The sequence below is a fragment of the Micromesistius poutassou genome (assembly GCF_964030765.1).
Source record: "Micromesistius poutassou genome assembly, chromosome: 16".
Taxonomy (NCBI): domain Eukaryota; kingdom Metazoa; phylum Chordata; class Actinopteri; order Gadiformes; family Gadidae; genus Micromesistius; species Micromesistius poutassou.
Window position 1 is genome coordinate 10,109,358 of NC_140286.1, and position 23,603 is coordinate 10,132,960.

The 23,603-nt window shown below is 47.8% G+C and overlaps 2 protein-coding genes across 3 annotated transcripts; both read right to left on the reverse strand.

The window, feature by feature from the left end:
• Positions 1-4,161: 4,161 nt before the first annotated feature.
• On the reverse strand, positions 4,162-10,670 carry tal1 (T-cell acute lymphocytic leukemia 1). Of its 2 annotated transcripts, none has more exons than XM_084481024.1 (4): positions 10,451-10,670; positions 8,598-9,113; positions 7,776-7,864; positions 4,162-6,249 (listed from the first exon to the last, which is right to left on the reverse strand). In XM_084481024.1, the coding sequence occupies exons 1-4, from the start codon at positions 10,507-10,509 to the stop codon at positions 5,735-5,737; spliced, it is 1,179 nt and encodes a 392-aa protein (XP_084337150.1). In that variant the 5' UTR covers positions 10,510-10,670; the 3' UTR covers positions 4,162-5,734. The 2 variants fall into 2 exon arrangements, with proteins under 2 accessions (XP_084337150.1, XP_084337151.1); XM_084481025.1 differs by having other exon boundaries at positions 8,598-9,120; positions 10,451-10,668.
• Positions 10,671-13,697: 3,027 nt separating this feature from the next.
• LOC311361324 (uncharacterized protein) lies at positions 13,698-23,210 on the reverse strand (the record flags this gene model as incomplete). Its single annotated transcript, XM_084481493.1, has 11 exons — positions 13,698-13,948; positions 14,481-14,674; positions 14,763-14,875; positions 15,439-15,679; positions 16,006-16,153; positions 17,039-17,771; positions 17,820-18,218; positions 18,784-18,811; positions 18,913-19,065; positions 20,172-20,241; positions 21,884-23,210. 11 exons carry the CDS (start codon positions 23,208-23,210, stop codon positions 13,698-13,700), a joined length of 3,657 nt encoding a protein of 1,218 aa, XP_084337619.1.
• Positions 23,211-23,603: the final 393 nt, after the last annotated feature.

Here is a 23,603-nt window from a genome sequence, read left to right on the forward strand (position 1 = left end):
CGCAACAACTGTTGTATTCTAACAATGCAATAAAATTGGGTACCCTTCAAATGCATAATTTTGATAGTCTTTGTCTGTGTGTATAAAAGGAGAGGGACTTTTGTAGCAAAAAGCATTCAATTCAAACCACTCAGAAATGATGAATGAGTCATCGTCGATGACTATGTGAAATTGGATGAACAATATTTTCATTTCAGTACCACTAGAGGGCACAGGAAGCTCAGGATTTACATAGAGGAGCCGCAGTGGGAGATTTAGGACCTGGTACTATTTACAGTATTTGCAGGGGTTGCAACTATAATGAATGAACAAAAGGAGAAAAAGAAGAAAGGAGGAAATATAGTCAAATAAACAACATAAAACAAAGAAACTTACTACATAGACTACTAGCTAACTAGACACCCTACCAGAAAGAATAGGGTTATTGGGAGTACATCTATACGAAATCATAGTTATTGTTATTCTTGTTCAGCTGTATACGTGCAACAATAAACTAAACTGACATATATTATAAGTTGGAGGGAGAAACAGAGAAAGACACCACACGTTGAAGTACTGCTTCAAAGGGATAGATGCATAAATGGTTGTATGAAAATCAATATTTAGAAAAACACACGGATGACAGCCATTACATTCATTTCCATCTAAGTGTTTCCAAAGTAGGGAAACGGCTCGGGAGAAGTGGAATTAGGTTTAGCTTAAGTTTATCCTTAATTCTTTGACCGTTTTACCTCTTTTTATTTATTCTCATGGGCAGGCAGGTGAGCATGTATCATCATATTCCATTTCATTTTCTTTTTTTAATCAAATGAATTCCAAATTCATACATCAAATGGTATCAGAACCTCAAAAATAAGATATTTGTGCATTGATATGCAAACATGCTTTCATGATACATTCAATGAGGTTTGTGTCCGTATTGTGACCCATGTTTAACTGTTGATAAGCAGTGACCCGGTCTCATGAGATGACATCATTACACAAATGTAAATCTTACAATTTTGTGTTGTTCTCATTACATTGAAATATTGTTGCTACATCTCTAAAGAGACATTGTTTCTTATGGGCATGATCCCCTAGAGATGCAGTTCATACTGTTACTGTATCGGTAGAGAGAGGTTGTTTCCTATAGGCATGATCCCCTAGAGATTCAGTTCATACTGTTACTGTATCGTAGAGAGAGGTTGTTTCCTATAGGCATGATCCCCTAGAGATGCAGTTCATACTGTTACTGCACTGGTAGAGAGAGGTTGTTTCCCATAGGCATGATCCCCTAGAGATGCAGTTCATACTGTTACTGCACTGGTAGAGAGGTTGTTTCCCATAGGCATGATCCCCTAGAGATGCAGTTCATACTGTTACTGCGTCAGTAGAGAGAGGTTGTTTCCTATCCCAGCAAAAGAAAACAGCTCAAAAAATGAAACCAGAACCAACAAAAGGATAGCCAAATGCTCTCTTCATGTTTTTGTTCACTTCTTTTGTCAAACTTATCTAAATATTGACATTACTAATAACAGTTAATTTAGACTAACATGTGATAGAAGGGGTTTCATTTTTGTTGTTGTTAATCTATACTCTATACTTTATAGACTTGGCAACATTAGTGCCAAGTGGTATTTTAAAATGCAACAGGGAATTAGAAAAACAATTTCCATAGCTTCATACAAATGATTGTTTGTTAAACTCCATAAAACCCAGTAATGATAAATAGTGAATTTTATTTGAGAAATGTATTAAAAAATGGGTGACTGCCAAAAGAATTGGCTTTTGCCTCTTCTTTTTTTTAATTGCATACAAACCCAGAAAAATAACAATAAACTGTTTACTGTTGTCAATCAGCATTCATTGGCATGTCTGCAGAGGCAATTTTGGTGCAGTATAGGCCTAGGAGCCCACATCAATTATTTACAGCAATTATTTATGCATTATACAGAATATGCCAATGCTGGCACACAACTCACAAGACTTCTCTGTGCATTCTTCATAATGTAAAACTTTCGGCTCAAATGTGCTCTTCTTTTCTCTTTGTTTGTGTTATGTTAAAAACATAAACCGATGTTTAATTCATAATAATAAAGCAAAATAAGTGATAATTACTTATAATGAAGCAACCGTGACTCAATACATCATTCCATTATTTATGTCAATATTTTAGATCAAAGACATTTTTCATTAGCCAGGGGCGCGCGATCTGGCTGGTGTGAATGGGTTATTAGCCATTGAAAGCCCACGAGACACCCCCCTCTGGTGGTGAAGTCCAAACATTGTGATCGACAGTGGGAATTTTTGCCACCCCTTAGTGTGGTAAATGCATGATTTTGTTTGTTTGCTTGTTTGTTGGTTGGTTTAAGCGAGTGTGTGTGTGTGTGTGTGTGTTTGTGTGGGTGTGTTTAGGCACACTTGCACACGTGTGTGTATCTGTCTGTGTGTGAGCGTGCACGTGTGTGTGTGTGTGTGTGTGTGTGTGTGTGTGTGTGTGTGTGTGTGTGCATGTGTGTGTCCGTAAGTGTGTATGCATGCCTGATTACATGCATATATGTGTGTGTGCAGGCATGTGTAAATATGCCTGTGTGCATTTATGTGTTTTCTACGAGCCAGTGTGAAAATATAAATAACTACCTTGGCGGCGGGTGCAGTGTAATCTGCTCCCAACAGGCAGGATCCCCACTGTGAGGGAGACAGTATATTGTTCCTGCAGCACCACAGATAACAACTCATTAGCATACTGAATCGTTTGGCTGCAAGAGGCACTCTGCCACCCATCTGCACTGAGCTGATAAACACGCACGCACATATACACAAACACAAGCTGTACATGCACATGCACACTTTCTCTCCCTCTCTCTCTCTCTCTCTCTCTCTCTCACACACACACACACACACACACACACACACACACACACACACACACACACACACGCACACACACGTTCATAGAAGCACAAACAGGTACACAGGCACACAGACAGACGCACATATTGGTGTGTGCGCGCGCACACACACACACCGCACACACAAACCCCCACACACATGCACACACTCACACACTATCTCTTTCTATGTCCCTTTCAACCACCCCTCCCCCCCCACCTCCCATACACACACACACACACACACACACACACACACACACACACACACAAACCATGTCCCTCTTGGTTTGGGAGCCTGTTCCTGTTTTGGAGCAGCAGCAGCGCTGGAGCAGGTAGGTGTTTGGCAGGCATTAAGCCGGAGATCCCCTCTCTCTCTCCCACTCACTCTCTCTCTCTCTCTCTCTCTCTCTCTCTCTCTCTCTCTCTCTCTCTCTCTCTCTCTCTCTTTCTCTCTCTCTCTCTCTGTCCCTCCATCTCTCTCCCTCTCTCTCCCGCCCCACACCCACTCTCTCTTCCTCTCTCTCCCACTCTCTCCCTCTCTCTCCCCCCCTCTCGCTCTTGCTCTCTCCCTCGCTCTCTCTCTCTCTCTCCCCCCCCCCCCCCTCTCTCTCAGGTCCCCATGCAGGCAGAGCTCAGACCAATCAGGGTCCCCAAACACCTGGACTTCTACAATTCTCCAAATAAAGTAAAATTGCCCCCCCCCCCCCTTTAAATTTTTTTCTATTCTATTAAAACATTTAAGTCCCTTACCATCAACTTATCAAAAGTAGATAATTTTTCATCGGAATAATGGAGAGATTAATTATATAATTTAAAAAGTTTTGGCATACTGTGAATTTTTTTTTCTGGGTTAGATTGTGTTACCAATTTTGGTTGTGTATGTGTTTGAATGGTGATAATGGAGGTAGAGATCAATGTAATTGTTCCGTAGTGCAAGCCCACTAACGTTGTACAAGCAAGCGTTCTGCAGGCTGTTAAACCACTTTCACAATGGCAGGATATCCTGTAGGTCACCAAGTTATGCTCACGCTCCATAGGAAGTCGTCACTATTTGGGAGGAAGCAAGGATTCCATCAGAGCTCCGTGGGAGACGAAGGACTTTTAAACCACCATAGTGTGGTTTAAAGGGAGGAGCAAAATGAGCAAACTCCGGCTTTATAGAAAGTTTAATTATAAAACTGTTTAATTATAAATCTTATAAGTCTTAGCAGAAAAACATGCACAATGCAAACATTCTGGAATGAGATCACAAAGGCATTTCCTCTGGCTGATTTATTTGGATGTTTTTTAATATAAAATTCATTCACTTAACATTGGATATATTTATAGTTACATTTATCATACAACAATTATTCCATTACCAAACATAATGTCCCTTTCATAAAATACCATAGTGACCAAAGGTACCAGTATAGGCTACTAATCTCTGCTGAAAAGGCAGAATAACGGACGAAAAGTGAGCAATACCCAACTGTCTCTTTTGGCAGAAGACTGCTGGTGTCGTTTGATCTAACACTGTGTGTCCGTGTGTGTGTGTGTGTGTGTGTGTGTGTTCGTGTGTGTGTGTGTGTGTGTGTGTGTGTATGTGTGTGTGGGTGTTTGTGTATGTGCGTGTGTGTGCATGTGTGTTTGCGTGCGTGTGTGTCTGTGTGTGTGTGTGTGTGTGTGTGTGTGTGTGTGTGTGGGAACGTGCACGTGTGTGTGCCTCTGTATATGTGTGTGCCTGTTAGATGGGGTATTTCTTCTGTGTACCTTTCTAAACTACAACGGTATTATAGTTTTAATTTAAAAAAACACACTAAAACATAGACATTCATATAAAAAGGACGGCTTGAGTCACTTATTGAGTTCCTATGACCCATATATTGTACACTTTAAGAAACACAGCCTTGTACCTCCACAGCCAATAGAAATTGTACGATTTGTCTTCAGGCTGTGAAATCGTGTTTGGCTTTCTGTTGCCAAATGTGGTAGGATTATTTCTTCACCAAAGTCTAACAGGCAAACAATTATGGTACCACTTTGATGTATAAATCTTATTGCCTGGTGAACAATTTGAGTGCTCCTAATCTTCATTCCCTTACCTTAGGAGACAATTTGAAAAACCTGGTCGCAAATAAATGCGCCACGTGTACACAACTTGCCTATACATTGTAGAATGGGAATGTAATGCTATTTACAATTCATACCTGAAGAGCCTTGCAATTGAGTGTAGCTATTTATAATCATGTCCTATTTTTATCTTCTGTCGATGATTATATTATTATACTTTTGTTTGCTTGTTCGTATGTGCTGGAGTGATTCATATTTAGCGTTAGGTGTTTCTGAAACCATTTGAATTGAAGCAAATCTAGAACACGTAGAGTCAAAGATGAAATGTTTCCATCCCAATCGCTTCAGCAGCCCTCATTCTTTAGTCAACACGGGACAACTAAACACAAAATAATAGGTTGTGAATGATTTACGTCGTCCTACTTTGTTTTCTTTCTCTTTTGTATATACTTTAGTTACAGCCATCAGCCAGTATTTCCACTTCGATGGCATCAGAGCATTGGGTGTGATCTGATCTGCAGGTCGGTCAAAGACACATGACATGCAGAATTTACAAGTCTTTTAGTTGAGCAAAATATCCACGCCGCGGCCGATGCTAATCTACTTTGAAGGCTCGAGGGTTCTTCAAATGTGTCCGTGGTCAACGATCCTACGTTCAGCGCAGCACCTTGAACCACCCTGCTCTACGCCGACAGACCAGGCGCCAGTCAGTCAGCCATCTTTTCCTTCGCTCACGGCCGTCCCCTCGCTCTCTCAGGGGCATCTGGCCCGCCGTCTGGCCCGCCGTCTGCATTCGCCAGCGGCCGCCATCATCGCCGCCCGGATCCGTCTAAGGGCCGTCCATTGCGCCGGAGCTCCCTGGTGGACATGTGTAGCGGGGGCCCTCGCGCGGCCCCTAGAGTCCTGGGGACCGCCGGCGGTGAATCCTGATCCTCGGTGAAGCTCTCGGGGCTGCCCTCGCCGTCCCCGTCGGGCAGACTCCCGCAGCTGGAGCCGGGCGACATGGTGTCCAGGAGGTCCTCGCGGCTCAGGCCCCCCACCGTGCCGTCCGGGCCCTGCATGGGGCACCCCTCGCGGGCCCCCACCAGCAGCCCCGTGTCGCCGTCACCCGGGTTCCGGCCTCCGTCCTGGTCCTCCAGCAGGTTGGACAGGAAGCTGATGTACTTCATGGCCAGCCGCAGGATCTCGTTCTTGCTCAGCTTCTTGTCCGGCGGGTGGGTGGGGATGAGCTTGCGGAGCTCGGCGAACGCCCCGTTCACGTTCTGCTGGCGCCAGCGCTCGCGGCTGTTGGTGAAGATGCGACGCACGATCTTGGGCTGGCCAGCTGGATGGAGGAGAGAGGAGAGGGGACAGGGGGGGGGGGGGTTGGGAGACGCACGGTGAGTTACAGGGAGGAAGGAGAGAGCAAGGAGACAGGAAGGAGAGGGAGTCAGGAGGTGGGAAAGGGGATAGACGAGTAGGCTTTCGAGGAGTAGAGGAGGAGATGGAGGAGGAATCAGGGGAACAGGGAGGTGGGAGACGCATGGTGAGTTACAGGAAGGAAGGAGAGAGTAAGGAGTGGGAGGAAGAGGAGGGAAAGGGGATGGATGAGTAGGCTTTCGAGGAGTAGAGGAGGAGATGGCAAGGGGGAGGAGAAGACGAGGATGAGGAAGGTTGGGAGTAGGAGGGGAGGAGGAAGAGGAGGAGGAGGAAGAAGAGGAGGAGGAGGCGGAGGAGAGGAAAAGGAGGAAGAGGAGGAGGAAGGAAAGGAAAGGAGATGAAAGGACACACAAGCTGATGGAAATATGAAATTAAATGCCATTGAAGCACATGAAGATTGAAATGAAAAATGTGATTTTGGATGAAAGAACATGAAAAATAAAACAAGAGCCTCAGCGGCTACAGAAACAAGATGGCGCTACGTGAAAAAATGCTCCCGATATGATTTCAGAACGTAGTTACTTTTATTTATATTTACTCTACGGTGTCTTTACACCGTAAAGTAAATAGTTTATCGTCAACACGGTTGTCAGTTATAATAACAAATTTTGTTTGCTGAATACTGCTAAATACATTGATATGGAATTATATGTTATTTCTAGGGTTTCAATTATTTTCCCTATTTTCTCACCATATTCTGAAATACATCGGCGTCGGACCGACCTCCAAAATGAAATGAATACAATGTGATGACAACTGACACTGTGTTATAATGTCACGTGGTCTTATAAAGGATGCAAAATACAGGCGCAGGTATACGAACAAAACACACCGCCCTCCTCTTGCTCCCCATCCACGCTGTGTTGCTGTCTATAGGGCTGCCCTTGGAACACACCCAGACTATCTTAATCCTCCAGCCCATGCTGCAGTAGAAACCCTGGCATGGGGACTGGAGGGCTGCAGCCCACCCCCACTCCCCCTCCCTCCCTCCCAGCCTCCCGCCCCCCAGCCTCCAACCCACCGTGTTGCAGGGAGTGGGCAGTGGATGTATTATGAACGTTTTACCTACAGACCTCCGCTCTAGCTCTGGAAATCGACAATCCTTGCTGACACGCGGCTGTACGCCGGTAATCCCACATCAAAAACGCAGGCGTTCCACCCTGCAAGGCTGCATTACGTTCACATCCACCATGCGCGCGGTTGTTCCTTTTTAAGTATAATTCCAGTGACAGTGTGTGAGAGAGCGTGAGGAGGGGAATGGTCTTACGGCGGCGGCGGCGGCGAGGGGGGGGGGGCATGCTGATTGGATGGAAGTCGCATTGACGGCGATTGAGGATGAGGATGAGGAGGGTTGGAATGGAGGGCAGAGGAGGAAGAGGACACAGCAGAGTTGCGCCTTACCATACTTATAAAGATCTAAAATGCGCCTACCCTCGTCGATCTCAACATCGTAAGGCGCTGGTCTGCGCTTTACCCTGTTGCTGGGGTACATGCCGTACTGGTCGGACTCCCCTCCGAGACTGAGGACAGGGGAAAACAGGGACACACAACACACACACATACATACAGGTTAGGTTAACGCCTGGACAGGCTACAGACATTTATGCATGAACAGACACACACACATGGACCCACACACATAGAACCACACACATGCACACACACACTTTTTTCTTTTCTGTCAGAAACTCTATCAAAAAGGAATAATGCATAATCAAGGTGTAAAATGTTTTAGAATCAATGTGCATGCATTTGCCCGCGCTCACACACACACACACACACACACACACACACACACACACACACACACACACACACACACACACAGTCTTTTCTGGCAGAAACTCTATCAAAAAAGGAATTATGCATAATCAATGTATAAATGACTTGGAATCAATTTGCATGCATGCGCCCACACTCGCACACACACACACACACACACACACACACACACACACACACACACACACACACACACACACACACACACACACACACACACACACAAACACACCAGCATTACATTGCACATTAGACATATAGGGCCTACATTATAACACACACACTCCCCCCCCCACACACAAACACAGACACTGAGATGCACTTCGAAAAGCAGCCAATAACCAAGTTGGAAGATGAATCATTATTTAATTATTCACTTTTTCAAACTTCCAACGTGAAAAGATAATTATTAACAAATAAACATGAAAGAAAATAGACAAAACATGTATATTCGTGTTCTTTATCCATTACCTGTTGATGGCGGCGAGAGGTTGCGCCAGATTGTAGAGCATCGCTCGCGCCGGCAGTGGGAACGCGTTGGGGCTCAGCTGCACCATTCGAGCGTCGTCTCGTCGCGGTAGCGGCAACTGCACGGGAGGTCTGCGAAGTTCCGTGCTCGGCACCAAATGGCTCTCCGTCCTCTGCTCCAGCGCTTTTATAGCGTCTCTCCTCGAGAGCTCGATCACTGGCACTTCCCTTTTCAGGTCAAGGGCGTCGTGAGAGGCAGTTTCCTTGGCAACGCCGTTGATGATGATGATGGTCCCGTTGCTCGAGTTCTGCAGAGGAACGTCATCATCTGTCTCCTTAACCCCCTCTCCGGTGAAGTCCCCCGCCTCCCTCGAGTCCTCGTCAGCTTTGCATCCGTTGAGTCTGGTGATGGAGTCCTCCTTCTCTCGAGGACTGGACGCCACGTCGGGACTCCCGGGACAAAGCTCTTGCTTCCGTTTTTCCATCATTTTCATCACCACGCGCACAAACCAACGAGCCCTAGATCCTGAAATAGGTCCGACAATTACGCCTTATGGTCGGATCGAAAAATGGACCAATCTTTCCTGAACGCTATGAGGATGTATTTTCTTGATTCCACTACACAAAATAGGCCTAAATAAAAAGAACATCGCAACGGTTTGAACGCGGCCTACCCGAAATTACTCGTTAATCAATTTGACCAAGGACCATCTAATTACTAGGATGCATTGTTCCCCTCATAAGCCCCGCATGCAACGGGTCTTGTTATAATTAGGCCTATATCGTGGTTTTCAACGAAACAAAACGACATCAACATCATGTAATGTCAGGTCCCTGGATGTGGAATGCCTCTCTCCTCTCGGACCGTTTGCAGGTTGCAGATTGCGGTGTAGCCTGCTTCTTCAGAGATGGCGGTTTGGGTGTTCCCTTAAATTCAACCGATTTGGAGACGATAAGGTTTATGATCTCCCCCCCCCCCCCCCCCCTTATAATGTTAAGTGGACGAGCCTATATTATATTGCCTACTTGATATTAGGGTCATACAATATTAATACGTTTAATATTCGAGTATTACCAATGGCCTATAATAACCCAATCTATTCAATTGTTTGGGCTAAAATTGTTTGTTAGGATTTGGGGACACGACCGTTAGTGTGTGTAATGTGAACTTGGCCCCGGCCTGGCTGCAGCCTGCTGGAATATCCTACATAAGACTCTCTCGATGGGAGCGTTATTGTTCCTCTGTAGCTGCACTTACAAATAATGGCTATTGTCTACAATAAAGGATTTTTGATTTAATACTCTATATGAACGATAATTTACGTTATCTGTTGAGATATAATATCATCCGTTAGCTTACACCTATTGGTACCACAGTGGTGTTAAAAGCTGGAATAATAAAGCCATGTATCGCCTTGTGGGCTCTTATCTGCGGTCCATTGTTGCAAATTACAGTATAAATATTTTAGGTTTTATTTTTGGTCGAGGCCTGGTTGTGATGGTGTTTCAGAGAACATCAAAAGGTATGCTAATCATAGCCTATGTAATCGGTGTCCTATAAACAAACATTTAGATCAAATTCGTTGTTATTTCAGCCTGATATCTCCATGTTATTACAAGACAATATAATATTTAAACAGACTTGAGGAAACCCACCAGCGCATTTTAATACAGGACATTTTACAACAGGCCTGTGGCCCGTTATTTATCCTCAGACTGAAATCCGTCCTATCGGACAATAACAGAACGAAAACAAAAATCCCACACAACGCGAATTAAATGTACGCATATTCACACCAAAATAAAAGCCCCCCTTCGGCGCTCCAAAATAAGAGAAATACGCGTTTCGCCCTTACCGTTCCTGCCGTGTTGTTGACGTTACTGTGTAAGTGGAGCCATTTTGTGAGTGGGTCATCCATATCTGAGCTTCCCCCCCCACCACCCCCCCACCCCTCCGTGCCAGTGGTGGAACAGTGTGTATGTGTGTGTGTGTGTGTGTGTGTGTGTGTGTGTGTGTGTGTGTGTGTGTGTGTGTGTGTGTGTGTGTGTGTGTGTGTGTGTGTGTGTGTGTGTGTGTGTGTGGAGCTGGAAGTCACTCTGAGTTATTCCTCGCTGCATCAGTATGGGGAGCGGAACACAGGCCGCAATGTGGCCGGGCCAGATAAGAGGCGCGGCAGCGGCCTCTTCGTCCCGATAAGCCCCGCTAAACCCATTATTTATGAAATGATTCATTATTATTTGGCTGTCGTATGGGCTATACTGGCTTGTGGAGGGCAACGCATAAAAAAACGATAGGGAAGCAAACAGCAGCAGCGGGCCCGTAACGGTGCGAGGTGCAGCTTGAGTTATATGGTGGAGGTGCTTTTTAATTTTTTGATGAAAGAAAACAATAGCAAAAGGTTAAGATTTTTTGGCCTGTTCTTTTTTTAAATTTATTTTACTAAAGCTCTTACGCCTGTTCCACCATGTACCCTAGACAATGATGATAAAGGGCCGGTCATTATTTGAATACTATGAGGCTTCCATAGAATATGTAGCAGTCTATAGAAAGGCACAGGTCAACGACAGCGAACATAACAAGGATCTAATTATTGCCCTGTGGCATCAATGCACAGTGTGTATTATGGGCTACCTATCATTATTATAATAGTCACAGTTAATGGCTGATCAAAATCAGGCCTATTTTAAAAATTATATTTTCAAAATCTTCAAATAGACCTATAGAGCAGAGATGCCAAAATACTGAAAAATAAAAAAAAAATAACATTGGCTTGTGCTTGTATGGCTGGAGTCGATATGAGGTTGGGACCGGGCCCACTAATCCCCAGGGTCCGCAATGGGAGACATGGTTTAGAAAGATAAATGCGTATCGGCCCAGCAGCATCAGATAAAGCGCTGGGAAGATCAACGGTGAGTCGCTATCACAGAACACTCAGGATCATGCGGAACGGCCGCAGGTACCGGGGCCTCATCACGGATGGAGATCAGTCCGCTTGTTGTGGGATAAAGGGCCGTTTAAAATATATAGCCTAGATTTAACTATAAGATCAGTTGAGACCACACAAGTGTCTTCAGATTACCTAATAGCCATTCAGGTTGTCAAACGAATAAAAGATAGATATAGGTCTAGGCTACTGTACATGTAGGCATATATATACACACACACACAAATATATATATATATATATATATATATATATATATATATATATATATATATTTATATTTGTATAAAATATATAAGCCTAGATAGAGATAGATAGATAGATAGATAGATAGATAGATAGATAGATAGATAGATAGATAGATATACAGATATACAGATAGATATATAGGTTAAGATCCATCTTTAGGCCTTTACATTTGGAATTAAAACATGGACTAATTCTACTTTGATGAGGAGAACCCTGGCACCTCACGACGGTTCCTCCCGGCTCACGACCACAGGCTCTCAGACGGCTTCAGTCACGACGCACGAGCCGCTCTGCATCCTGTGTGGTAACAAGGGAAATCGAAACCAACCATCGTGCCAAGATTTGAAGGAGTACATTTTTGGTGTAAGTGGTTTCTTTACCACTTTTAACAATTATCTACCTGATCGTAACACTATGTGTTTTTTTATTTTCTTTGTGCAAATAAATAGTAGGCTGTTTAGAGAAAAACGTGCTGTTTTGTTTTGGGGACCAGATCGAACATTTTCATTTAGATACATTGGCAAATGGTAAATGTTAACATCAAGTATAAGTAAGTAAAGTAAAGTATTTAAGTATATGTGTAAACTATCGGCTAGATGCCAAGGCTATCTAGTCTATTAGCAAACGTCAAACGGGTTGTCGTTGTGTGTGTGTGTGTGTGTGTGTGTGTGTGTGTGTGTGTGTGTGTGTGTGTGTGTGTGTGTGTGTGTGTGTGTGTGTGTGTTTTCTTGTATTTAATTATCCAGGAATCATATGATCAGGGGCATTTTTCATAATCTTTGCTTAAACAATCATTTATTACGAACAACAATGTAATTGTGTCTTGTAACCATGTGATTGCAACAACAAAAGTACGAACAAACAGAGGTGCCGCTGTAGGTGCCAATACATAGCATATCGTCTGGATTGTGCAACATAATATCAATAAAACATATAAAAATAATCATGTGGATCGAACCATTATGGAAGCCGAGTTTTGTAAACATCAAACATTGCGTATTGCACAGTTGACTTTGAACTATCCCGTATCAGTGGATGTAACACACACACGAAAGTCAGGGTAGAGTTTCATCCTTTTTTCACAGGTCCTGTCACATCGTTGGGAGGTGCATGAGGGGGATGCAGGTTGGTGTGGGGGTCAGGTTGGTCGACTCCCCAGCCAAGAGGTTCTGCTTCTGATCCCCGACATCCACAGCCTGCCTGTAGTGGACGTCATTGAGCAAGACGCCTAACCACTATACCTTATATATCTCCATTGCAGTGTGTGAGTTTTTTTGCAGAGTGTCCGCTAAAACAACTGAATAGTAATAAAGACTAACGATGGCTTTTCATTGATTCAAATCGCTAACCAACAGTGATTCAGTGCTAAATATTGCAGTTAAAACCCATTTTAATTCGCCCACAGAGAGAGGGCACTCAGTTGAGAAGTCACTCAGTTGCAAACTTTCCATGGCTTCTGTACAAAACACTAGAATCCCACTCTATTATAATAAAACCCATAGAATCTACATCACCCACACTCACTCATTGCGTCCCAGAACAGAGGCCTGTCCAGGAGTGGCCCAGAATAACACGGGGGGGGGGGGGGTATTGGTTTTCCTGCGCTACAGTGCTTTTGTTATTGTATTGTGCAATAGTCCAATCTCTTTGCAGAGTGCATTCGTTATCCGAGATACATCGGGTCCTGTGCCTGGATTCTGACTGACAAGTTCAAATCCTCTCAGCGATCACCGATAGAAGGGGGTGGCACATCTTTCAACTAGGGGGGAGGGGGGGGGGGCATGTACAACCCCAGCCTCACGTCCCCCCCCCCTACCCCCACGTGGAGACCACCCCGCCCCCCCTGTCCCCGGTATTGATGTCCGGTGACGTTGTGAGCGTCCGGCGCTGTGGTTCCTCCTTCCCCGCCCTACGGGATGTGTCCCGCGGTGGGTTTGGGTTTGAGGGGCGGGCCGCGGCGGCAGGGCATGACGCGCAGGCAGGCGGTGCTCTCGCCGCGGGTCATGAGGCGGGTCACCTGGTCCAGGGTCAGCCCCGCCACCGGCTCGCCGTTCACCTGCAGGATCTCGTCGCCCACACCCAGGAGCCCCGCGTAGGGGCCGTCCACGCCGGCGACGCTGCTGCTGCTGCTGCTGCTGCCCACCTTCTCGATGTAAACGCCTGCAGAGGGGTGTGTGTGTGTGTGTGTGTGTGTGTGGGTGTTGGTGGGGGGGGGGGGGTTGTATGTGTGTGTGTGTGTGTGTGTGTGTGTGTGGGTGGGTATGTGTGGGTGTGTGTGTGTGTGTGTGTGTGTATGTGTGTGTGGGGGGGGGGGGGGTGAATGGGGGAGTGGATGAAGGAAATAGGCCGTGTTTGTTGGGGTGGAAAACAAAAGAAGATGAGAAGAGAGGCTCGATGCCAATGCTGTTATTCCCTGTGCATGGTAGTGCCATCGTGCACGCCTATGGAATCAAGCCACGGCAATCTGGTGACTCTTTATATCCCACTTTATTGGTTTAACCTCCTTATTGAGATTAGATGATTGTATAACGTGAGAGTTCATCGTGTTTTTCGTATTCGGCTGTACCCTGACTGTGATGGTGCCCGTTCATACTACAGTGCACATACGAGCCCAGATAAAAGTACAACTCTTAACAAAGACCTGGGGAAGATCTACAGTAGCAATAAACAGAAGCAGAATTCAAAAGACCACCTGTGTTGGCTCGGCCTTTGCCTCTGGAGATGAGGAAGCCGAAGGGCTCGTTGGGGGGTCTGGTGAGCTCCAGGAGGAGGGTCCCGTCGGGGGAGGCCTGGGCCACCTTACCGACGGGACGCACCGTTCTGGATGTGACTGGCACCTCCTCCACGCTCAGACCCCGACGCAGCTCAACCTGGGGACTGGCAGGACTGTTGGAACAGAAGGAATGAAGTTAATAACATTTGTTTAAATTTTCTTATTTGGTATATGACTGTGTTGTATGATGAATGTTTGTACCTGGGTGCCAGGCCATATGGCACCTGCACCTCTCCCAGTATAGTCGACCGTTCAGTTCTTTTCTCGAGACTCTGCACAGAGGAGGCCTTACGCAGCTGGGCCAGTGGCAACACCTAGTGGCGGAATATCGGTATTACATCAACCCACCATTCTTAACCTATGCGATGTGATTAGTGTAATAATCCGTGAATAATCATTTTGCATTTAGAGTTAAGCAGCCCACCCCAGGTAACGGTACAATTGATATGAGAGAGAAATATGCATTATTTATGTAAATGAGTATTTTAAAAGGGATACATTTATTAAATAGAGTACGCCATATATATAATAAGAATACTTATGTTTACAGTAACTATGTACTTTTAAAAAAGGTATTCAAATAGAATAATAGAATACATTTGTACACAATATGTTTGCAAATATAGTTTCTTAGTTTCTTAATATTGCATGCATTCACGATTCAAATAATATTTGGACATTTATTTTAAATCAATCAATAATAGTATTTACTCAGCAATCAAATATGTTCACAAAACAGTCAAACAAGACGAAGTCAAACACAACTCCAATGCAAAACAACTGGCACTATGACAGAGAGAGAGAGAGAGCGAGAGAGACACACACACAAACACACACACACACACACACACACACACCCCCCACACCCCTCCCCCACCGTGGACTGCAGGCTCTGCAGCGAGGGGGTCCTCTGGAGGCGGCCGGGGGCCTGGTGCCGGCGCGTGGGGCTGGGGGAGGTGGAGCCGCCGGCCCCCCGGGGGTCCACGGGCAGGCTGAGCTGCTCCATGCTGCTGGAGCGCCGGCCCTTCACCAGCTTGCCCACGCTGTTCAGCCCGATGGAGGAGAAGAAGCGGCGCAGCGAGAGCTTGGGCCGGCCGTCACGCTCCGCTCCCGCTTTGCTGGGAACACGCAAGAATGAGTTTTCTTTTGGTTGATTGATATTTGAGCTGTTGACGTGGTTTAGGTGCATGGAGACACGTGTGCGCTATGCACGTTTTAATCACGAGGATCTAAAAGATATCTAATACCCTCAGTTCACCAGCAGAGGGCGGCCCTTATTAGAAATGACAAATGAATGAAAACGGAAATGGCTGAAACGTCTTACGACTGGGGTCACTGGTTTGCTTTGAGGGTGAGGATTAAGGATTTGGGGTAAGAGAATAGCAGGAGGTCGTTTAGCGTGGGTCACGACCACAGGCTATTGGTTCAGGCTCACCGTGGCGACGGCGTGTCCCCGATCGCCTCCCATTGGGCTTCGGCCTTCAGATACTCCGCCCTCAGCAGCTCCGCCCGGAGGTCCTCTGCCCGCGATAGGGCCAAGCAGCGAGGGCTGGGACGCCCATCGCACCCGGGGTCTCCGCCCTGGGACAGACCTGCAGGGGAGAGAGGGAGAGAGAGAGAGAGAGAGAGAGAGAGAGAGGAGAGGGATAAACGACAGGCCAGGCAATTAAAAGTTTTAAAAGATTGAACTTTTCTATTTATTCTTCCTATTCTCTTTGTTACAGACTATTGACACTTTTTGCTGTACTAAACTGATTACAGGATTAGTTCAATCTTTTTTTCCTTCTCTCTTTATTATAGACTATTAACTCTTCTGGCTTTACTGAACTGATTACAGCATTCTTTAAATCCCGTACCCAGCACTGACCAGAGAAAATCATTTTTCTGCTACTTCACCATTGTTGGGATTAATTTGGAAAACTTTGATCCCATGGGCTGCATATTTCTTTATATAAGACTGAGAGGTAACAAGCTTTTGCAGAGTGGATTCCAATCTATAGTCTGAACTGGTCTTAAGAGTACAAAATGTTAGCAGTGGATTAAATAGTGTCCAGTTGGGAATCTGCTAAACACATCTGTATAAAATGTACACGTGTATTTCACTGAGCTCCAGACTTTTATAGAACCTGACCTGAACTTCAGCTCATTTGCTAACTACTGTATCATTTCCTTTAAAGGACAATTCAGTGCCTGTCCACCAGCCCAGGCTCTTAACACGGGCCATTCACAAGTGACCAGCAGTGGGAAAAGAGAGTGACAGTGGGAAAAGAGAGTGCGAAACAAGAGTATATATACAAATACAATTTTATTTAAAATTGTTAAATTTTATTTGTATACTCTTGTTTCGCACTTTCTTTTCCCACTGTACTGCTGGCCACTTGTGAATTTCTCCTAAGGGGGATTAATAAAGGACTATCTCTCTATCTATCAGACAAAATGTTATTCATATCGAGTCATGGTTACACCCATCAACACACCTGGACAATCCGGAGTGACGTCCCAGAGGTCAGCAGGCGGCAGGTCGGGGGTGATCCTGGCTGAGCAGTACTTAAGGCTGGAGGGTCGTATGCAGGGCACCAGGCTCCCTGCGCTGGGGCTCCCCTGTGGCAGAGGGCCCTCCCTCCTGGCGTCTGCCGTCTCCAGGAGCTCTGCGTTCTGGGAGCCGCAGCTCTCAGCCCCCGCCTGATTCGCGGCCCCCTGGCACTGCGCCGCCGACTGACCGGCTGGGGTGCGGTTCTTCGAGCTCGACTTCAGGGCCGACTTCATGGGCAAGGGGGGCCCCTGTGGCTCACCGGGACACCCGGGGTCCTCGCAGACATGGAGCTCCAGGTCCACGGGGCTCCCGAGCGCAAAGGACACGGCCCTGCGCGCCAGTGTCCGGTTCCTGGGGTTGGAGTTGCGTCGGTGCACCCACGAGGGGCCGTAGGGGCCGTTGCCGGACTCCAGGCGGCTCTGCCCCTTAAGGCTCCTCCTCCTCAGCTTGCCGAACCCCGAGCTGCTCCAGCCGCCGTCCCCCTCCTTGTTCTCCCCCAAAATAAAGGCCCCGGCGAAGGTGACCGTCAGGGGCGGCTTGGGACGAGCGCTGGCTTCCTGTTTGCCCAGGGGCCCCGGGCGAGACACCGCTTTGCCCCGTGAGTCCTCAGCCGGGACGGCGGGGGTCTGTTGTGGTTCTGGCTCTGGTTCTGGTGGAGGCGGCGGCGGCGGGGGTGGCGGTGGCGGCGGCGGCGGGGGAGGCCACAGAGCCTCGGAGGCCCCCGCTGGATGCTCCCTGACCGTGGAGCCGCAGGCCTCGCACCTCTTCACCACCACCACGATCTCCTTGATCACGGTGGTGGTGGTGGTGGTGGTGACCCCACCATTGGCGCTGGTGACGGACACTTCCTCCTGCCTCCACTGAGAGGCGGGCGTGGAGGCGCTCCGGTGGCCCCGCCCCGGGTCCGGGCTGCTGCTCCCGGCGGAGTCGGCGCCGTTCGCTTTGTCTGCCTTGCCCGCCTTGGACCTGTGGTTCCCCGAGCGGCCGCGCTCCCGCACGCGGTCCAGGTAGCGGGACTGGGCCTCCCTCTGGGATTCGTCCTCGAAGCGGACCCGGGTGGGGGAGGAGCCGTTGCGTCGGGGGCGGGCGCCCTGGTCGGCCAGGCAGGAGACCTGGGCTTCCTCCTGGATGAGGAGCGGAGCCGATGCGGGCGGCGTGGACACTTCCTCTTTGGCTTGAATGATGCGCTGCTGCTGCTGCTGCTGCTGCTGCTGCTGCTGCTGCTGCTGCTGCTGCTGCTGCTGCTGCTGCTGCTGCTGCTGTGGCTGTTGTTGTCGCTGCGGCTTCTGAGTTGGTGGATTGGCTGGGAGATCTGGCTGCTTCCTGTTTCAAAAATTAAAAGTTTGAAGATGATTAAGCAAAATGGGGTCAATAATAAATAAATAAATTAAAAATATATATATAAAAATATAAACAACTAATCTCTTTATGTATGTGTCCTCAATACCGCCTGCCTCACTGACGTAAGGGGATTTTAGGGAGAGGAAAAAAATACAGCAATAGAGAGAGTTCAACGTAAATGTGCTCAGACAAGAGCAATGAAACAAAAGTTCTCTAAAAATGTCTGTTGTGTATTTGTAATAAAGTTGCAGAGTCATTCAAATTGACTCTGGTCCATCAAACTAAGCGTGTAATGAGCATGAGGAAATGTATTAAATGACACTTAAAAATACACACACACACACACACATGCAAGCCACAGGTCAGACACGTGGACCTGCAGAGTAAGCAGAATGTCCCACAGACCACCGGTGTTAAAAGTCACAACGTTAGGTTATAACTTGTGTTAGACCGGCAGCTGCGGGTGTGCAGACTCACTCGTTGCCTCTCAGATCTGAGTGAGCCCTCCTGGGGGGTCGTTCGCCATTGGTGTGGTTACAGCGAGCCTTCAGACGGGCTCGCTCCAGGAGAACCTTGGCCTGCTCATGCCTCGGGCTCAGGGGAAGATCATCAGGGAACATGAAGAGCACGCTGTAGATGTGGACGAGAGAGAGAGAGACAGAGAGAGAGAGAGAGAGAGAGAGAGAGAGAGAGAGAGAGAGAGAGAGAGAGAGAGAGAGAGCGAGGAAGGGAGCAAGGCAGAGAGAGAGACAAAGAAAGAGAGATGGAGAGAGAGCAAAAAAAAGAGAGAGAGAGAGAGAGAGAGAGAGAGAGAGAGAGAGAGAGAGAGAGAGAGAGAGAGAGAGAGGGAGATAGAGAGAGAGAGAGAGAGAGAGAGAGAGAGAGAGAGAGAGAGAGAGAGAGAGAGGAAACAGGACAAGTCAGAGACCTTACACAACATGCACATCATCATTGCAGAACAGCGTCGCTACAATTATAATCATGTTATTAAACTCGTTCATTGGATGCATGCCCCTTTGCAAGGACCGGGCAGGGGGCATTGAGCTGCCGTTTCCTAAGCCATCTTATGTAAGGTCAGGCAGGACGACCGGGCCATGGCATTGGCACTGAGGGGCAGATGAGGAATGTCATTCACTCATTCATCATCCATCTGTCCTTCCTTAACGGCAAGTGTAGGCTAAGCCGCAGTGTGTTGTGCGTTGCTGGCTGTACTCATCTTTATCCCCTTGGCCCAGCGATAAAGATAGCATGATACCAGCCATATGGATTATCCTTGTCATGGACTGCAGGCAGTTCAGTCTCTCCTGTGCGGTCAGGAGCAGGACAGTGTAATCACCTTCCCGCGGATTGCAGTTTGTTAATGGCGGCACGGTGGCGAAAAGTGGGATAATGTGTCACACTGCGGCCATGCAGTGTGTGCGTAGGTATTCCCATAGCCACTGTGGCTATGGGAGTGTGATTCCCAAGAGATAAAACGCCATTACTAGGAACAGTTTAAATTACGTAATCATCGGGTAATTAGTATGATAGATGTGTTGATTGAAAATGGATATTTACTGATAATCCATGCCAATTACCACGTTATTACCCCACTCAACATACTAGTTGACGTATTTCTATTGGGACTTTTCCAGGGCAAACAAGACAACAGCATCTAACGCAGCCCCACTCCTGGCGCTCCAAGCAAACAGTATTGGTTCTAACAGTCTGTGAATAGCAATGTGTTGCTTGCTTACCTTAAGTTGGGCTCAAGCTCCTGGGAGAGAGCTGTGGAATCTGAATCATTTTCCAAAGACTCATACGTGCCTGAAGGGTAACACACAACATCTTTCATTATTCATTTTCAGGTTTTTGTAGGATGGGATGAGATGGATTTTCCTTGTTTAGAACAAATGTTGAATTCACAACCAAAGCATATATCCTCAAAATAAGTATATTTGTTTTAAAATGAACAGATTTTGAGGGATTAGGAGGATGGCTTTGAGCCAGCAACAACACATACCTCCACGTAACACCAGACAAAAATGACACGTTTTGATCATACATGTTCGAACAAGTATCCAAATGATAATGTTTTCATAGGATGAGAAGGATTTCCATAAACCCCCATGACCTCGTGATGGCTCAATAAGTGATTCCACCGGGGAGGTTATGCAACCAATACCACAGGAACAGATGCAGATTCCCCAGAGCCATAAAGACGTTCAGCCTATCTGATCATAGGAGCGATTTGTCATCCTTTATCCTGCTGCATGGCACTAGCACTCTGTCACACACACACACACACACACACACACACACACACACACACACACACACACACACACACACACCTACACTCACCTGGGCACATACACACACACACACACACACACACACACACACACACACACACACACACACACACACACACACACCTACACTCACCTAGGCACATACACACACACACACACACACACACACACACACACACACACACACACACACACACACAGACACACACACGCAAGCCGGCCCCTACGCACACACACACACACACACACACACACACACACACACACACACACACACACACACACACACAAGCAGGCCCCTACGAACGCATGCACTCACACACACACACACACACACACACACACACACACACACACACACACACGCACACACACACACACACACATACATACATACATACACATTATGACAGGTATGTGCAGTGTCAATGATTGATTGGATTTCGCTAAATCTACGCTCACAATAAATTCATAGGTAAACACACACACATACACACACACATGCAGAAGCAGAGATACCCTGCTCTCACTGTGTGGGAGGGCTATTAATAGTGAGCTACATCGTGCACATCTGCTCGACCTGACATCTGTTCAGCACAGAGAATCAGTCAGGTTTATGCTCTCTGACAGACACAAACACACACACAAGTGATTGATGGAGGCATGAAGTAAGTTGACAGAGATACACATATACATTAGGCACCTGTGAGGGAATCAAACACTCTCTTGTGTTTAAGATCGATGTGGTTTGAGTTTGTGTGCCAGTATATTTTCAGCACCATGGAGAGCAAAGTGTGCGTGCTGCCAGCAACTCCACTGGGGAGAAGCATGAGCCTAGTGGTTCCATCTCAACAAACCCCATAAGTCCTGCTGTTTATCATTGCAAAATGATACAAAAACATTTGTGCTTGCATTTGGAGGTTTGAAAGATTGATAGAAAAGACTCTAAATAGTGCAGATAAATAGTTATTTGGACTATTTAAAGGCTTAAAAGAGTAAATAGTAAATAGATTTGTTAAGTATAAATAGTGATTGTACTGACAAACGGACAGATCAGCTACAGACAGACAGACAGATACAGACAAGCAGAGACGCAGACGGACAGACCGACGGAGACAGAGACAGACAGGTAAACAGAGACAGACAGACCTCACCTTTACCACCGGCCTCTGTGTGTCCGACGCTCTCTCGGCCGCCCTGCTCTCTCTCCTCCTTGCTGCTCCGCCGCCGTCTGACCCTCGACCTCCCGCCGGCCCGGGGCTTGGCCTCGCTCTGCGATGACGACGACAGTGACGACACGCTGTCCAGGCTGCTGGTCCTCACGCGGCCCCCCGCGCCCGCCTGCTTCTGCTCCAACTGGTCCCAGGTGCACTCCAGGCTGTCCGAGTGTTTGAACCTCAAGGGGTCCACGTCGCTGTCCGCCGCCGCCGCCGCCTCCGCCGCCGCTACACCCCTCGCGCGGCATGCCGCCGCCGCCGCCGCCCCCCCGCCGGCCGGCTTGGACCTCCTCTGAGGGTCCGCCCCCGACGCCGGACCCCCTGTCGCTTCCGTTTTCTGCCTGGGGTCCCTGGCGGGTGCGGTGCTGGGTGGGGCGGGGGCGGGGGCGTCGTGAGGGCCCAGCCCGTTCAGAAGCAACGTCTCGGGGCGGACCACCCTCCAGAAGCCCTTGGGCGGGGCCCAGTGTCTGGGGGAGGACGATGAGGAGGGGGGCGCTGCCGGCGGTGGCGTCGAGGAGGAAGAAGAAGGGGAAGCGGGGGCGTTCAGGGTGGCCGGGGTGGGGCAGGCAGAGGAAGGGGGTATGGACAGCAGTGGAAGGGGAGGAGGTGTGAGTGTCTCGTTCTTTCTACTTCTGGGCCTGCTGTCGGGCAGAAGGCTCTCCAGACTGGCCCCTTCGCCGAGCCCCCTCGGCAGGACCGTGGGGGCATCGATTCTCTCCGTCTCCGCCGCTTTGCCCATGACTGCCGGCTGGGAGCCCACCGAAAGCCCCCGTTGAGCCTCGGCAGGGGGGCTGTGGATCTCTAGCCTGACCCGCACCCCTTGCCCCTCCGGCACCGCGTCCCGCTTGCAGTCCAAACCGCTGAGGAAGTCCAGCATCGCAGAGCCGGACGGGGACCAGGGCTCGGACAACTCCGCCCCCTTGGCCGGTACCCTGGGTTTGAGGGAGACTTGCCATTGAAGCTGTCCAGTGGGCTCCTGCTTTGCCTGGACATCTGTGTTCGTCGGCTCTCGACACTTCTCCCGCCCTCGCTGCTTCCGCTGCGTGACTGTTTTCACCTTGGTCTGCAGCACGTGCGCAGCAGAAGTGGCGGGAAGGGAAGTGCAAGCGGAGCTGAAAGAGAGAGGTGGCGGCGGGAACGGCGGGAACGGCTCCTGCGAAGGAGCGGAAAGAAAGCTCCAGTTCCTGGCGATGCCATGTGGTGGGGGGAAAATAATAGGAACAGATTGGTCTTGAATCTTATCCACCAACTCTTCTTTCTCCATTGGCTGATCGAGCAAAGAAAAAAGGAATACACGTCACTCGATTGATTCGAAATCAATGATTGAATGTCACTCAGCGGTCTCAGTTGACGACAGGCATGGTCTCTCTCCGAAGGTAGATCTACTGAGGGCATTTCAAAAGTGGACTGAGTCACGTTGCCTCATCCAATCATTACTCCAGAACGCAAAGGATAATCCTCTGGCTTGAGCTTCTGCTTGCATGCAACTGAACCAGAGAAATGTCTGACTGGGAAATAGATATGACATCATGTTGTGTTGCTTGATTTATAAATGTAAGCGTTATTTGCTGGGCTAGAACCGATCGATTATGATTCATAATTGAATCATGATAACAAAAAAATTATGTCAATGATAACTGTAATCAATGAGGATTTC